The sequence below is a fragment of the Onychomys torridus genome, chromosome 12 (assembly GCF_903995425.1).
Source record: "Onychomys torridus chromosome 12, mOncTor1.1, whole genome shotgun sequence".
Taxonomy (NCBI): domain Eukaryota; kingdom Metazoa; phylum Chordata; class Mammalia; order Rodentia; family Cricetidae; genus Onychomys; species Onychomys torridus.
In genome coordinates, this window is record NC_050454.1 from 70,992,865 (window position 1) to 71,010,297 (window position 17,433).

General features: G+C 49.2%; 1 protein-coding gene across 9 annotated transcripts in view; it reads left to right on the forward strand.

Moving 5' to 3' along the window:
* Nucleotides 1-17,433, forward strand: part of Dop1b (DOP1 leucine zipper like protein B) — a 106,779-nt gene that overhangs the window by 46,415 nt on the left and 42,931 nt on the right. For all 9 annotated transcript variants that reach the window (XM_036203373.1, XM_036203374.1, XM_036203375.1 and 6 more), the window contains exons 14-22: nt 461-652; nt 2,063-2,735; nt 3,924-4,195; nt 4,567-4,719; nt 5,769-5,869; nt 6,434-6,624; nt 12,564-14,193; nt 15,268-15,379; nt 16,860-17,048. In XM_036203373.1, the coding sequence (XP_036059266.1) occupies nt 461-652; nt 2,063-2,735; nt 3,924-4,195; nt 4,567-4,719; nt 5,769-5,869; nt 6,434-6,624; nt 12,564-14,193; nt 15,268-15,379; nt 16,860-17,048 (3,513 nt within the window). The remainder of the gene's footprint in view (nt 1-460; nt 653-2,062; nt 2,736-3,923; nt 4,196-4,566; nt 4,720-5,768; nt 5,870-6,433; nt 6,625-12,563; nt 14,194-15,267; nt 15,380-16,859; nt 17,049-17,433) is intronic.

A 17,433-nucleotide genomic window follows, 5' to 3' on the forward strand; every position in this document is an offset into this window, starting at 1 on the left:
GTTTGTTTGTTTTTGTTTTTTGAGACAGGGTTTCTCTGTGTAACAGCCTTGGCTGTCACGGAACTCACTTTGTAGAACAGGCTGGCCTCGAACTCACAGAGACCTGCCTGCCTCTGCCTCCAGAGTTCAGGGACTAAAGGTGTGCACCGCCCGGCTCATTTTTACTGTTTTAGTTAAAGGGATTGTAAATTCTGGGCCTGGTAATGGGCTAAGCCAAAGTATGGAGACCAGATGATGGACAGTTTTCAAGGTGACAGTGAACACGTATGATGCATGTGGCAGACAGTGTTAGTTAGTACTTTATCCAAGAGAAGGTGGTGCCAGCGGAAAGGAGAGGATGACATCCTTGGGGCTGATGTGATGCTGACTCTCAAATCTAAATGGTCTAAGGTGCTGTCTGAGGCTCTTGCTCCCCTGGCATGGCCAGAGGTGGGGAGTGACTGGCCCTTCTGTGTTGCAGGAACTCTACTCAGAGGTGCAGACTCAGTACCTCCCACAGTTGCTTGGCTGCCTGCTGCAGCCTCTTGCTGAGGAGGTGGACGCCCTGAGCTCAGCTGAGCTCACACACGCCTTGAAGACATGTTTCAAGGTGCTGAGCAAAGTCCAGATGCCTCCCTCCTACCTAGACATGGAGCCCACCAGTGGGAACTCGGTATGTGCCCCAGGGACTGGGCGCTTGTGGTGCTCTGAGTAGTGGGAGGTAAACAATGGTTTGGAAAACAATATGTACAGGGAAATGTGTAGCCACTGTGTTCAGGACACTTGTAAGGTTTAGAGTAGCTGATCTCCTTCATTTCACCCCCTCCCATGCCCCATAGCCACCATGAATGGCTAGACAGTGCTAATAACCACAGGCAGCCCTCTCACTGCGAGTTTGTCTGCATGTGATGTGACTCACTTAAAATGCAGATAGAGTACGCCCTGAGTTGGCAGTGTGGCTTAAATAACAGAAATCAGTTTTCTCAGTTTGGAGCTCCGGGTTGTTTTCTCCCAGCATAAATAAAAGAAGCTGCTCCAGACCCCTTTGCAAGCTTCTGCTGGGCTTGCTGGCCATCTGTGGTACTTCAGGCTTGTCAGAATCTTACCACCTCCACCCCACCCCTTCTTTGCATCCACATGCACATGGCGTTCTGTGTACAGTCTGTGCCTAAATTCCCCCTTTTTATCAAGACAACAGCCTGTTTGGATTTAGGCTACTCAGATGCCTCCCACTTATGATCTGCTAAGACCTTCTCCCTGAATAAGACACCACTCCAGGCTCTGGAGTTTAGGGCTTGAGCACCTGTCTGGGGGCACAGTTCATCATAACCCACTCTGTGTGGTCACTTTGTCTGTTTTCTCTCAGACTGTACCATGGGAGCACCCTTGTGTGCGTGATAATTTCTGCATGGCCCTCTGTGATGTGGATTTGTCCAGTAACTGTACCCATGATCCACTGTCTAGCTTCCCTTGGTTTTCACTGTTGAGAAGCTTTGCAGACAGCATCCTCACACAGTGTGTAGGTGGGTGCCTGTGTCTCTGAAGGATACAGTTTAGTCAGTGGGCTGTGACTGAAAGGCATGATTGCTCCTTTGAAATTGTGAGAAGTGTTGCCAAACCAGCTGAACAGTTACAGGTTTAGGGCTCAGGGGGAAACTGAGGCAGATTGTTCTTTAGGGGTGAGAGTTCTCGGATGAATTGGTAATGCTGTAGACTGACAGGTGGACTGCATGCTGGGCCTCTGAGGAGAGCTCAGGCCCATGTGGCAGGGTGACATCCCTTTCTTAGTTTTCACTGGAACGTGGCTGGGAAGATTAGAAAGCTCCTGATTTCAGCCCAGCTGACCATTGCTAGAAGTGACCAGTGAGTGGTCAGTTAAAGAATGACAGGTGGTCCTAAGTGTCCTTCCTGCTGGCCATTACTGGGGGCGGGGGGAGGTGTCTGTAGGGCAGGGAAGGCAAGAATCTAGAGAAACAACTTCAGGTCTGGAAACCTAGCTGCTGTGGTTACCGCCATCATCCAGGTTTAAACGCAGCGGAAGAGCTGTAAGGGATGGGATACAGACTTTCTTTATGTTTCACAGAGTCCAGTAAAAGGAGAAAACAGTGACATCATTTTGGAAACAAAGGTTGTAGTTGCAGGTGATGAGGAGGCTTCCTTCCCCCCACTGAAATCTGAAGACAGTGGAATCGGGCTCAGCGCCTCATCGCCAGAACTCTCTGAGCACCTAAGGGTGCCTCGGGTGTCTGCTGACAGAGACGACATTTGGAAGAAGGACGGGAGCATGCAGAGGACGTTCCTTTGCATCCAGGAGCTCATCGCCAACTTCGCCAGCAAGAACATCTTTGCAGCATCCCTGGCAGTGTCTGGAGAGGAAAGCAAACCCGAGGAGCCCCCAGGGAAGAGCAACAAGGGCCAGACACAGAGCGTCAGCCACTCTGGCAGGAAGGGCTCCTGGGAGCCCAAACCCATCACTGTGCCCCAGTTTAAACAAATGCTTTCGGACTTGTTCACGGCGCGTGGGTCTCCCTTTAAGACAAAAAGTTCAGAGTCGCCATCATCTGTGCCCAGCAGCCCATGTCGAAAAACAGAGTGGGACATTGACCAGGTGGTCATGGAGTTGGTGGGTCCTAAGGAGGACTGCAGAGAGGCCTTCGCTGCCGCCTGCCACCTGCTGCTGGACTGCGCCACCTTCCCCGTCTACCTGTCTGAGGAGGAGACTGAGCAGCTGTGTGACATGCTCTTCCAGACGCCAGGTGAGAGAGCCACCCTCCCAGGGCAGGGCCGGCCAGTTGGGAATCCTGTGATAGAGGCCTGATGTCCACCAAGAAGGGGGCAGGGACAGCCTCCCACTGACACGCGATTTATGGTCAGTTCAGATTAGGGAAGATCACTCAGGACACTCGGCAAACACCCCCAAGTCTGAAAACTTGGGATCAAAGCACGTTGGACACCCAGCCTTTGGCTAGGGGGGGTTGTACCAGCCACACTCTTTCCTTTCTTGTTCCTAACTAGCTGCACCAGTGGTAGCTTGCTGGCTTCGTGTATGACTCCTGTGGCCTCACTTGGCGAGCAGGTTCTCTGGGCTTTGTCTGTAAACCTGTCTGGCCACTGGGAGATCTCACTCATGCAAGGTACCCAGTGTTGTTAGAGACGTAGCCGCCCATCACAAAGCAGAGCAGCTTAAACAGCAGAAACTTCCTGTCTCATAGTTCTAGAGACTAGAAGCCTCAGAGCAAGTCCTCAGCAAACCTGTACTCCATCTGTCTGCGGTGGGAGCAAACCCTTGTGTCTTGCAGGCTGCCCCTGTGGCAAGTGATCCTTGGAGCATAGCTCCATCACCTCAGCCTGTCTTAGAGAGGGCGCCAGGCACGGTGACGAGGGACCTGTTAGTTAATCTTGTTGTTGCTGCTGTGAGCCGTTATCTGATGGAGGCAACCTGAGGAAGAGAGGTTCATTTTAGCTGAGGGTTTCAGGAGTTTGTCTCTGGTAACAGGGAAGGGCCGGCTGGGACAGCTGACCTAGGGTGATGGAGACATGAGGTGGCCACCCCTTACATCCTGGCTGATCAGGAAGCAGGGAGAAAGACAATAGAGACATTGGCAGGCCTTAACAGGCCACATCCTACTGACCTGCCTCCAACACGCAGGCTTCAAAACGTTCCAGAACAGCGCCACCAGCTGGGGATCAGCTGTTCCAACACCAGCCTCTTGGGACAGTTCAGTTGCAAACCATAACAGAGGCCCACCCTGGTGGGGCTCCTCTTCACCCCAGTGTCTCTAGGAAGACCTTCTTTTCAAGTAAGTCTCACCCTGTAGGTCACCTACAGATGAGCGCACTGCTGTCCCGGTGACCCCTGTCACTGTCCAGAGTGGGTCCTGTGGCCCCTGAGCGGGAACCACTGTCACCCGCTTGCTTCTCATCCCTGTCTGCTGTCCTCCCAGGGGCCGGCGACTGCAGCTTTCCGTCCTGGCTGAAATCCCTGATGACCATCTGCTGCTGCGTGAGCGACTGTTCCCTCCAGAACATAGCCATCGCCACCCTGCTGGAAGTGATCAACCACTCCCAGTCCCTGGCGCTTGTCATCGAAGACAAGGTGAAGCGCTACAAAACCTCTGGGAACAACCCATTTTTTGGCAAGTTACAGATGGTGACGGTCCCTCCCATTGCTCCCGGGATCCTGAAGGTCATTGCAGAGAAAACAGACTTCTATCAGGTATTTCTCACGGGGAACATGTGTGTGTAGGTCAGTGGGCCTCTTCCTCGGACCAGGCTGGCCCCAGGGCTGGGAAGGTCCAGCGGCAACCAGAGGGTTGGGGGACCTGGAGTGTCTGGTCTGTCTCCAGATGCAGCCCTGGCGGTTTGTGCCCCTTAGCAGTTACGGGGCAGAAGCCTCTCTCGGCGTGTAGCCTTCACCCAGACAGCTGCTGGTGGGTCTCTGCTTGGTCCTGTGCCTTGGTGGCATGGTGTGGGTGCCGACGGGTCTCACTTAGCAGCTATAAATAGAAGCCTGCACTCGAGGGCCAGGCTCCCCCCGAGGAGGAGAGGCGTTCCTGAGCTCCAGTCACCCCGGCTCCTTCCCCGCAGAGGGTGGCTCGTGCGCTCTGGAATCAGCTGAACAAGGAGACCCGCGAACACCACATCACCTGCGTTGAGCTCTTCTACCGCCTGCACTGCCTGGCTCCGACGGCCAACATCTGTGAGGACATCATCTGCCATGCCCTGCTGGACCCTGACAAGGTGAGCCTTGCACCTCTATCATCCTCTAGGCTATGGCCGACCGGCTGCTGAGTCCGCCCACTTTACGTGCGCAGGGCAGACCCTGGCGACGTCTCTTCCAGGCTAGCGGGTGTCCTGATGAGCAGAGGTGATCTGGGAGCCCAGGGCTGGAAGATTCCAGCAGATGGAGGCAATCCTGTTAGGGTCTTGAAAAATGCAGTGTGTTCATGTTGAGACTCACTGTGGACGCTTGCCCCGACTCCCTGGAAGCTGGGATTGGAAGGCTTTGGAGCTGTTTGTAAGGCTTAGTCGTAGACAGTTACTGGACTTCTGAGAATTATCTGCCAGTTGATTGTCTTGTTTTTTAAAGGCCCATGGGCCTGATGTTTCCAGGGTACACAAAGGAACTGTGTTCTGTGTTTTCCTTGGACCATAGGACTTGGGTGTGATTCTGGACACTGTGATGCCAAATCTCTTTTTAAAAGATTTATTTGGGCTGGAGAGGTGGCTCAGTGGTTAAAAGCACTGGCTGGGGCCTGGAGAGATGGCTCAGAGGTTAAGAGCTGACTGCTCTTCCAGAGTTCCTGAGTTCAATTCCCAGCACCCACATGGTGGCTCACAACCACCTGTAATGAGATCTGGCGCCCTCTTCTGGTGTAAAGGCATACATCAGGCAGAGCAATGTATCCATAATAAATAAATAATTCTTAAAAAAGAAATACTTAATTTTATATGTGTATGTTTTTCTTGCATGCACATATGTATGCACTCTATGTCTTTCTGGTGCCTCTTGAGGCCAGAATAAGGCACTGAGCCTGGTGTGACAGGCCAGTGATCCCTTCAGGGGAGGCTGGGGCAAGAGGATTCCAGGCTCAAGGCCAGCCTATACAACTAAGTGAGACCCTGTGTCAGAATCAAAACAAAAAAGTTGAAAGAAGGCTAGGTAGAGTAATTGCTTGGAGTATTCCAGGGCTCCACCCCAAGCACCACAAATAACTACACAGATAAAAGCCTTACAGTGACTGCTAAGAATCATGAGACCAAGTTCCTCCCATTTATTTCCTGAAAAGGGAACAAGGCTGGAGGCTCTGTTTCGATTTTCTGTGATCTGGCACCTGACACGGGAGATCCAGGGCAGCCGCGTGACATCCCACAACCGCTCCTTTGACAGGTGAGGCCGTTCTCCATCGTGATCGACCGTCCTCAGCCATGTGGGGACCCCAGGCTTGTGCAGGGCTCGGGAGGGAGAGACAAGACCACACATTGGAGCTCTGACCCCGCACTTGTGACCTCAGTCCATGCTGCACAGGACATGGCATCCAGAGTCCTGTGATTTCATTTAGCCCAGAAGTGTGAGACTCTGAAGTTTTTCATGTGATGGGGATGAGGAACCCACCCTGCCTCAGAATCAGCTTGCCCTGGTAAGAGGCCATCCTGGGGGCTGCCAATGGTCTAGACCTCAGGCAGCCACTTCTTGTTACAGCATCAACTACATGCTTAGGATGTCGCATCCTTCGGTATATTATTCTACTCTGCTGTGTTTTCGCCATGTGCCCGCGCTGTCTCTAAAAGCACGGCATGTAGCTAGGCACACAGCCCGTCACTCACCTGGTCTGTTAGGCCAGCATGATGAAGCTTCCGGGGTGTCCGTGGTCAACAACAGGGTCTCAGTGTAGGATGATGCCTGGCTCGCAGGGGCAGCAGCAGGGACTCAGTGGCGGCTCTCCACCCCTAGGTCCTTGTTTGTCGTCCTGGATAGCCTGGCTTGCACAGACGGTGCCATCAGTGCTGCGGCCCAGGGCTGGCTGGTGCGCGCACTCTCCCTCGGAGATGTGGCACGCATCCTCGAACCCATGCTCCTGCTGCTGCTCCAGCCCAAAACCCAGAGGACCTCCATCCACTGCCTCAAGCAGGAGAACTCAGCCGGTGAGCAGCCTGCAGAGTGCCCGTGGGGAGGGAGGCCAGCAGGCTGAGGTCTACGCTGCCTAACAGTGTGACTACTGTACCTTGTAAACTTACGGGGACTTTGAAAATGCAAGCACCATGGGATCTGGCGCTCTGAACTAGAGGTGTGGGTTGTTGCTGTTTTCACTGAAAAGTCAGTATTTTGTTATTCAAAGGAAATAGTTGAAATATGCAATATGTTATTATTAGCTGTGGTCACCTTGCTGTGCAACAGGACACAAAAACTCACTCTTAGTAGCAACCCTCATATCCTCATACCCATACATGCTTCATACCCAGCACTTCCCCTTGCCTTCCCCACCCAGCCTCTGGCAGCCAGCTGTCTCTGCTCTCACCTCAGTGGGAGTAGATTCCAAATGTTCTCACTACAAAAGAAACGGTGACGTGAGGTATGTGATGTTTTAACTATTTCGTGGTTGTACGTACACAATTAAAAAACCACATTCCCTTCTGCCACAATACATACTTGTCAAGTGAGTAGCCCTTTTTTAAATAAGTCCAGGGATTCTTGATTATTTCACCGGAGAAAATAATCCACATGTGTCTCTAGTACAGATAGAACATCCTTGCCAGCATCGCAAAAGCTAATTCCCCTCCCCCACTTGCTTAGCAGAGGTATGGTGCCTGGATGTGAGCACCATTGTTAAGTGAGGTTGCCCGGTGGCACTCTGTATTATAGGTCTGCACCCCAACCTGGCCCACAGTCAGGACAAATCTCTCTCACCCGCCAGGACCATAGACGCTCAGAACCAACCAAGTAAACACACAGAAATTTATATTGTTTACAAACTGTATGGCCATGGCAGGCTTCTTGTTATCTACTTCTTCTATCTTAAATTAACCCATTTCTATTAATCTATACTTTGCCACGTGGCTCGTGGCTTTCCGGTACCTTATGTCTTTTCTGTCATGGCGATGGCTGGCTGTGTCTCTCCTCCCCAGCCTTCCACTTCCCAGAATTCTCTTCTCTCTTGTCCCGCCTATACTTCCTGCCTGGCCACTGGCCAAACAGCATTTTATTTATACAGAGTGATATCCACAGCACTTCCCCTTTTCTTTTTTTATTTTTTTAAAAAGGAAGGTTTTAACTTTTACATAGTAAAATTACAAATAACAAAACAATTATCAAGCAAGAATTACAGTTACAACATTAAAGAAGATATCCTATCTATCTTATATTTGTGAGTCTAAGGTTTTATATCTAACTTATCTTTTATCATAACTGAGGAAATTGTAACTATCTAGCCTTCAGCCATATCAAAGACCTCAGAAGGATATAATATTACCTGAGAACCGGGAGAAGGATGCAAGCAACTTTCGGGAGTCTTGCAGGGTAGACAGAGACAGCTGGCAGCCTAAACAGTCACCTAATGTTCCTTTGTAAAGTTGGGGCATTTGTCTTCAGCCCACAGGGCTAGAGTCTCTCGGTCACTTCTCTCAGTGTCCTGTAGAACGTCTGGCAGTTTCCTCTGCGAAGCAGGAACCTGAAGGACCATTTTGTCAAGCAAAGTTCAGTAGTCACTTTTCTATGGGTCCTGCATATCCAGTTGATCAAGCAGTCCAGGCAAGAACAGTTTCTAGCCCAAATGGCTATTTTTGCCAAGTTGAAGATAAATTCCATATGAAGTATCTTCAATGCCCGTATCTTCTCTGAAGTAGATTGGTATTGCCAGGAGCCGACATGTCTCATAGTCATAGCAAAAAAGAAAAATTCTTAAGTTATTAAAACATTTTAAATGCCATATTCTGTAGAACTCTGAAGGGTTTGAAGATGACTTGTCTATCTAAAATATATGTTTGATCTTGAAAACACACCTAATATGACTACAAGTTCAATTGTAATGTCTAACCACTAATTTTCATTTCTATATATCCTAATAGTTGGTAATACTAACATTCAAGGATTAGCAAATTGCATTACATTGTTAAATGAATGGTATAAATACAATATCTCGAGCAAGATTAGAAATACGTGTATAGTATTTTCTAACAATCTCAATCTCAATAATAATTTGTATACAATATAAAACAATCCAATTGAATGTAAAGTATTTAAAACTAGTAATTGTCTTTTTCTTTCTTTTTTTTTTTTAATAAGCACCTTTTGCCTAGCCCTTTTCCTAACCCTTAACAACAACTTGTAACCAACCCTCCTAAACAATGAATACTATCCCAGAACCAATACCCATAAAAAGACCAAAAAACCACCCACCCCACACCACCCCTTTGGGAACGTGGGCGTTGTATTCTTAAAATTGCTTCCTGCTGGGTATGGGCGAAGGTATCTTTATTCTGAAAAGAAGAATTTTGGGTTAATTGACAAATTCTAGGAAAGATAACTATATTCTTTGTTATCCATAATGCCAAAGTTCAGGGTTTATCTCAAGTCCTTATTCAAGCAGTCTTTGAAACTGGATCATCTCAGCTAGCCATCTCAGAATTGCTCTAAGCATTTTGTAGTCCAAAGCTGATCTGTAGATGATGTTTGTCAGCTTAGTGATATTATTTTCCACGTGGAATTGTCGTTGTGGGGCCCCATCTTCTTCCTGGAGATTTCAGTTGATGTTAGGCCTGGCCATGATTTCCTGCAGAAAACTGAAAAGAGACTCGAACACAAAGACATGTATAGGCAGCTAATGGAAGCCTTTTCTCTAGAATTAATTAGTACTCTATATGACCATTATTATCTTAACAAAGTTTAAAATATATATATATCTTATGAATTTTGATATAAAATTCATACTTTAAGAAAAGTTTAAAGAATCAGAATAGAATCAAAGAATTGAGATTAGTAATAGAATAGTCCCTTAATTAATTTGGTTTTCTCCTGTCCCACGTCAGGAGATGGCTCTTTCTTCTGGTATGATGCGGGGAGTTTGCATTTTCCTCTTAACAACCTGGGATAGTTTTGGGTGACTAAAAATGCCAGTTTGTGTGGGGTCTCGTCAGTTGTCCTTTGTTGCTCGAATTTCTAAAGGTCTTAAAATAAAACACCTGGGACCAGATATCGGGGTGAATGCTGAAAGATCAGAGAGACAAAGGAACAAGCCGCAGCCACCTCTCACTTTACCAATTCTACGAATCCTCTGACTGAAATTCTCTGAGTCCTCACCCAAAAGGCTCCAGCTAAAACTGCCTCCGGCTGAAAGGGGCGCTTCTGCTGAAAAGGCTTTAGTTCCCATCTCCTCCCGCCTTGTATGCCGTTCTCCGGCCTGCCGTCACTTCCTGGCATTAAAGGCCTGTGTGCTTCCCAGTACTGGGATTAAAGGTGTGCGCCCCCACTGCCAGGCTCTGTCTCTCTCCTAGACTGAGTCAATCTCATGTAGTTCAAGGTGGCTTTGAACCCAGAAATCCAGATGGTTCTATGCCTCCTGAGTGCTAGGATTAAAGGTGTGTGCCACCACTGCCTGGCCTTTATGTTTAATCTAGTGGCTTGTTCTGTCCTCTGATCTTCAGGTAAATTTTATTAGGGTAACAATATATCACCACAGTCCTTTATGTTTGTGCTAATCTTACAGAGAGAAACAGCGCCACCTTGAGGTAGATGGAGAAAAAGGAAATGGGCTGCCCTGTACAAGGTTCTTCCCAGAACCTGTAACTGCTGATGTTGGGGGCTGGGGGGCTGGCCACCTTCTCAGAGAGGAGACTGAGTTATTCCACATCCTAAGAAAGGGACACTTAGAGAAATATAAGCCAAGCACCTTCATGACGCTCTGCACACCAGCTCTACACTTTAGTATTTCTTTTGTCTTTTGTTTTACAGTTGTGTGTGTGTGTGTGTGTGTGTGTGTGTGTGTGTCCCACACATATATTTGCATGGACACATGAATGCCATGGAACATGTGCAGAGGTCAGAGGTCAGCTTGCAGGAATTGGTTCTTTCTTTTCACCACACGAGTCCCAAGGATCAAACTCTGGTCCTCAGGCTTTGTGGCAAGAGAGCTATCTTGCCAGCCAGCCCCCGCCCCACCACCTCCTTTTTAAAAATTCCCCTACTCCAGGCCTTTGGATTTTGTCTCTGCACGGCCTCACTACTTCCTATTTTCTGCCTGGTGCGGATGCTGCCTGCTCCGTACTAATGCAAGAGAATGAACAAAGGAGAAGTCCCTGCCGGTCCCGCCTGTCTCTGCTGCGCTGTGGGCTGTGCACTCACAGACTATCCACCTCTGGCTTCTACTTTTCCTTCCTCTCCTGATCTTGCTTGTGTTCATGGCATAGACCTGTTGAAAGCTACTTAGCCAAGAATTTTCATAGTATCAAAGTCTTGATTTTCACCTTTCTTAAAAAGAGGGTTGAGGGCTGGACAGATGGCTCAGAGGTTAAGAGCACTAGCTGCTCTTCCAGAGGTCCTGAGTTCAATTCCCAGCACCCACATGGTGGCTCACAACCACCTATAATAGGATCTGATGCCCTCTTCTGGTGTGCAGGCATACATGCAGACAGAGTACTCATACGAGAAAGAAAGAAAAAAAAAGAAAGAAAAAAATGGGTTGATATTTAAAAGTGCTGTATATTTCCTCATTACAGAAGTGTTTATTTTAAAAATTAGATAGTGGCTAGATATAGTGGCTCATCCCTATAATTCCAGCACTTGGTAGGCTGGGGCAGGAGGATCAGCATCTTGAGGCCAATCTGAGCTACTTAAAGCAAATTCCCACTTAAAACTATAACAAGAACAAAACAGCTTGGTATGGAACTGGGGAGCTGGCTCAGTGGATAAAGTGAGGACCTGAATTAGAATCCTTAGCACCCACATAAATGCTGGATGGACACAATGGTCCTCCTGTAATTCCAGCACGCAGAAAACAGAGACAAGCTCCCCATAGCAAGCTTCCTAGCTGTGTCTGGGAGCTCTGACTTCCTCTGAGAGACCCTGCCTCTGTACATAAGTTGAAAATCAATAGAGGAAGCCTCTAGATGTCAGCCTCAGGCCTCCACACATGCCCACATGAATGTCCCCACACACATCTGAGCATACATAGACACAAAGAAACACCAAACACACACACACACACACACACACACACACACACACACACACACATGAAAAACACCCCACAGAAATTCAGAGGTAAAGGCATTACCAACAATGCCCATTGATGAGCTGGGTACTGTTGGCAGCTTGCCCATGCCCCACAGCTGTGCATCATGGATATGCTCCAAGTAGACACATGTTGTCCAGCTGTTCTGCAGCTGGCTCTTCCCTTCCACTTGTCCTGTACGTGCCTCATATCTGTGCATACAGGTACACACTTCAACAGTCCAGCCGTGGTCTGTCACAAGCGTGTTCCTAACCAGCTCCCTTCAGCACACACCCTGTCCTCACAGCTTTGGAATATGCTGATTTTCTGTGGAATGCATTTCCAAAGAGGAAATTTCTGGAACAAAATCATTCGTATTTTTTCCTCAAAGTGCCTTCTCTCAAAAATTACAATAAAAACAAAAATGATGTGTTCAACAGATACAGTGGCCCATAACACAGACCCCGGCCCTCGGGGGACTGTTGTTGAGGACGAACAGAGCTGTACAGTGAGACTTTGTCACAAAATAAAAACAAACCCGAAAGCTGTTATAACATACCCATGATAGTAGAACTAAGTTTCATAGTCTCCTGAATATTCTAAAGAGCTGATGCACCTGTGTGCACCAGCACCCAGCTTTATGCGGTGCTGGGACTCGAACCCAGGGCCTTCTGCACTCTAAGATGGCTCTCTTTCGACTGTGCTACCCCTCTCAGCTGAACGTGTTTATGTTGCTATGTCTGTTTTACCTGTGACGTAATCTAGACCTGGGTGCAGGCCCAGTGTGCATTGTCTGTTCTAGGCCTACAATCACCTCAGAGCTCATTGGTCATCCTAGCCATTCTGGTCTAAAGTCGTCTGTCGTTTTGTGATTTCTAGAGGATTTCCATCGTTGGTTTACCAGGAAGAAGCCCACATTCAAAGAGGCGTGTGGGGTGACCGAGCTGCAAGAGGGTGCCTCCGAGGAGCGCTTGCCTCTCGGCCAGTTCACCACAGTGGATCGTGAAGCCATCTGGGCTGAGGTAGAGAAGGAGCCAGAGAGATGCCCACCAAGAAGCGATCTGAGCGAGGAAGACGCGCCCGACTGCATGGACCTTCCCGACAGGGTGGCCTCTGGTGGCCAGGACAGCAGCGAGCACACAGAGTCTGCAGACACGAGCTCTGGCCAGACTGACAGTGAAAACACGTCCACTTTCTCATCTCCCTCCCACGACCTGCAGGACCTGAGCCACGAGGAGAACTGCTGTGCACCCATACCAGTCGCGGGCAGGGCGTACTCGAAGCGAGCAGCCTTGCTGGCGGCCTTCCAGCCAGAAAGCCTCAAGTCCAGCGCCAAGTTAAGCCTAGTGCGAGCAGACTCAGACAAGACACAGGCTTCTGAGTCGCTTTCCAGTGACGAGGAGGCCGACGTGGAGCTCCAGGCCATCACCACGTCGAGGCTGTTGAAGCAGCAGAGGGAGAAGCAGGAGACGCTGGAGGCCTTGTTCAAACACATCTTGCTCTACCTGCAACCCTACGACTCCCAGAGGGTCCTCTACGCCTTCTCCGTGCTGGAGGCCGTGCTTAAGACCAACCCCAAGGAGTTCATTGAGGCTGTGTCCAGGACCGGCATAGACACCAGCTCCACCGCGCACCTCAATCTCATCTCCAACCTCCTGGCGCGCCATCAGGAGGCTCTCATTGGCCAGAGTTTTTATGGCAAGCTACAGACCCAGGCCCCCAACGTGTGCCCCCACTCCCTGCTGATCGAGCTCCTTACCTACCTCTGCCTGAGCTTCCTGCGGTCCTACTACCCCTGCCACCTGAAGGTCTGCCACAGGGATGTCCTCGGCAACCGCGACGTGCAGGTCAAGAGCGTGGAGGTTCTGATCAGGATAACCACGCAGCTGGTCTCGGTGGCCAAGTCCTCGGAAGGGAAGAACGTGGAGTTTATCCACAGCCTGCTGCAGAGATGCAAGGTCCAGGAGTTTGTCCTGCTCTCGCTGTCGGCATCCATGTACACCAGCCAGAAGCGCTATGGCCTGGCCACCGCTGACCGAGGCAGGGGCCTGATGGAGGACGGCCTCTTTGAGGAGAGCCTCATCAACCTGGGACAGGACCAGATTTGGAGCGAGCACCCGCTGCAGATCGAGCTGCTCAAGCTTCTGCAGGCGCTCATCGTGCTGGAGCACCACCTGGGCCAGGGTCAGGAGGACGCCCAGAGTCAGCCGGCCCTGTCCCGGGAGTGGCAGAGGGCCCTGAACTTTCAGCAGGCCATCGGCGCCATGCAGTACGTGCAGCCCCACCCGCTCACCTCCCAGGGCCTGCTGGTCTCAGCTGTGGTGAGGGGCCTGCAGCCTGCCTACGGCTATGGCATGCACCCCGCCTGGGTGAGCTTGGTCACACATTCCCTGCCTTACTTTGGAAAGTCTCTGGGCTGGACAGTGACACCCTTTGTTATCCAGATCTGCAAAAACCTGGACGAGCTGGTCAAGCAGTATGAAAGCGAGTCTGTCAAGCTGTCCGTCAGGTATGCTGATGTTGATGCTCTTACTGGCAGATTTTGTAAGGAATGTCTGTTGTGCCAAAGCTACCGACTGAAAGGTAGTCCAACCCCCTGAGAAGGCTGGCGAGCATTGTCAACAGGAGCATGTAGGTTTGGATCCCCTGGCGTTATCCCCACACAGTCTGGTAGAGCGCTTGCCTGGCAGCATTTATAAACCCGTGGGCTCAGTCCCCAGCACCGCATAAAAGCAGCACTCAAGGCCATCCTTGAGTTACATGATACCCTGTCTCAAAGTGAAATTAAATAACCCCACACAGCTACCCAGGCCATCTCGGAGCTGCCAGTCAGTTGAGTCTGTTAGTTTTGCAAAATAGAAATAAACAAAACTAGGAGCAGCTTCAGAGTCAGTCCAAAACACCTCAGACCATTCTTCCACAGTGACTTCATAAACGTAAAAGAACACCAAAGATGCCTGGACATTTTGTTTTGGGAGCCCCAGTTCATCAAGCATAGTGACCTCTCTGCTTCCCGTGTTTACGTGTCAAACTGAAAACCTTCATGGTTTCATGATCTTTTAAAGTCTCAAAACCAGAGTCTCATTTTTTTCCCCCAACGTAATAGTTTTATTGATTATTTGGGAGTTTCACATAATGCATCCTGATCCCATTCATTCCCCATCTTCCAGGTCCCCACCCCCCCATTGTGATCTCCCCCAAAGAAAAGAAGAAAAGAAAATACCTAGTCCAATTTGTGTTGCCATATATACGCACTGGGGCATGGTCCAAGTCCCAGGGGGCAGCCCTGAAGAAAACTGAGTTCTTCCCCACCCCCACCCCTGCCAGAAGCCATCAGCCGTGAAGAGCTACACTACAGGATCCCTATCACAATTCAGTGTCTCATTTTTAAATATTTTTCTAATATTTATTGACCAGTTGTGTGTGTGTGCACACGTGCACATGCGTGCGAGCGTGCGTGCGTTCCAGAAATCAAACTCAGGTCATCACCCACTGAGCGGTCTTGCTGCCCTCCTCCTCCCCGCAGTCTCCACACCCGCCACCCAATTATTTTATTTAACAGTTTCTCATTTCTTTGCCACAGCACAACCTCAAAGAAGGAAAACATTTCTCCAGATTACCCGCTCACTCTTCTGGAAGGTCTAACAACCATTAGCCATTTTTGTCTTTTGGAACAGCCCACCCAGCACAAAAAGGTATGTTTTCTTTCCCCTGAATTTGAGGCACATTGCTTGTATTGTTTGTTTTTAGTGGGTTGTGACTTTGTCGAGTCTATAATAGTAATGAATGATGCAAATGTCATGCAAATATATGTAAGAGATGCAAATGTGAGTATGAATATATATGTGTGTGAGTTCTACAAGTGTATGCATTATGCAAAGATATGCAAACTATGCAAATGTGCACACACAGAGGTATATATGCTCACAAATATGGGTGAGTTCCTTCAGCTGTTGCCCATTGTTCAATCAGCTGGCAGTGGGGATAAAATGTAAAGCCGATTGTTTGATTTTAGGCTTATAATGACTCTGTGTGTGTGTGTGTGTGTGTGTGTGTGTGTGTGTGTGTGTGTGTTGCATATATGAGCAGATTCATGAGCCTCTGTGTACATGCGTATGGAGGCCGGAGGAAGTCTTGGGTGTCTTCCTCTAGTGTTCTCTGCCTTTTTGCCTAAGACAAGGTGTCTGACTGAACTTTAAGTGCCTGCTAGGCTGGCCAGCTGGTTGGTGAGCCCCCAGCATCTGCCTGTTTCCCCTCTTCAATACTGAAGTTACAGGCATATACAGCTATGTCCAACTTATGTGGAGGCTTGGGATTTGAACTCAGGTTCTCATGCTTGCACAGTGAACACTCTTTGTACTCACTGAACCATCTCCCTTGCCATGCACTCACCTTAGTCTAAGTATTTGTTTACCTCCTGATGTGATGATAGTCCGGTGCTTGTGAAATCTGAGGAGGCTGCTCTACCCTGTCTAGCTAAGTCTCAGGACAAAAGCTGGGCCTGGCGGTACATACCTGTAACGCTGCCAGCACTCACGGGTGCAGGCAGGAGGATCAGGAACTCGGGGTCCGCTCTGGCTAAGTAGCAAGTTTGAGTTGAGTCTGGGCTACATGAGACCCTCTCTTAAAAACCAAAACACGGTGGTGGTGGCACATGCCTTTAATCCCAACACTCCGGAGGCAGAGCCAGATCAATCTCTGTGAGACTGAGGTCAACCTGGTCTACAGAGAGAGTTCCAAGACAGACTCCAAAACTACGCAGAAACCCTGTCTCAAAAAACAAAACAAAACAAAACACAATCTTAAAGTACACCTACTGTTGGTTGATTTGACAAAGTTTAAGCCAGATGTAGTGACTATACCTTTATTCTCTGCACTTGGGAGGCAGAGGCAAGTGGATCTCTGAATTTGAGGCCCACCTGGTCTACCTAGTGAGTTCTAGGACAGCCAGGGCTACATAATAGAGACCCTGTCAAAAAAAAAAGTTTATTGTTTAAAGTGTTACATGTCAGCTCGCTCTCTGAAAACAAGCATGAGCTCCACACATCCCGGGATAAATGTCGCTTCCAGACCACCACATGGTCGTCCACCCGAACTCCCAGCAGTGACGCCATCCCTAGGGGAGAGGGGACTTGGCTGGTGCAGTGAGCCTCCTGCCCCCATTTGAACTTTCAGACTGCTGCCATCAGTGACCCGATCAACTTGAGGAACGCCAAGAACGCCATTTTGGAGGAGCTGCCTCGAATTGTGAACACCATGGCTCTCATCTGGAATGTTCTCAGAAAGGAGGAAAGTCAGAAGAGACCAGTGGATCTCCTGGGAGCCACAAAAGGATCCTCCTCCGTTTACTTTAAAACCACCAAGGTGAGCGGCCTTTCTAGACGGTCTGCACCTGCCTCCGCCTCCTGAGCTGGGCTCACAGTGGCACACTGGCACACCACTATGCTGATTCCTTCTCTGGCTTCATCATTCCTTTTGTCTCTGGATGCCAGGCGTGGCAGCACCCGCCTGTGTTCCCAGCACTCAGAAGGGTGATATTGCTGCAGGTTTGAGGCCAGCTGGATATGCACAGCGAGTTCCAGTTAGGGCTAAATAGCCAGACCTTGTCTCAATAAACACAGAAAGAAAAATGTGTATGTATGGAATTATATACACAAATCATAAAAAAATACTTAGTGGGACCCACAGTTCAAATCAAATGGAGAAATCTCCCCTTAAGATAATATTATGGCACATGCCTATAATTTTC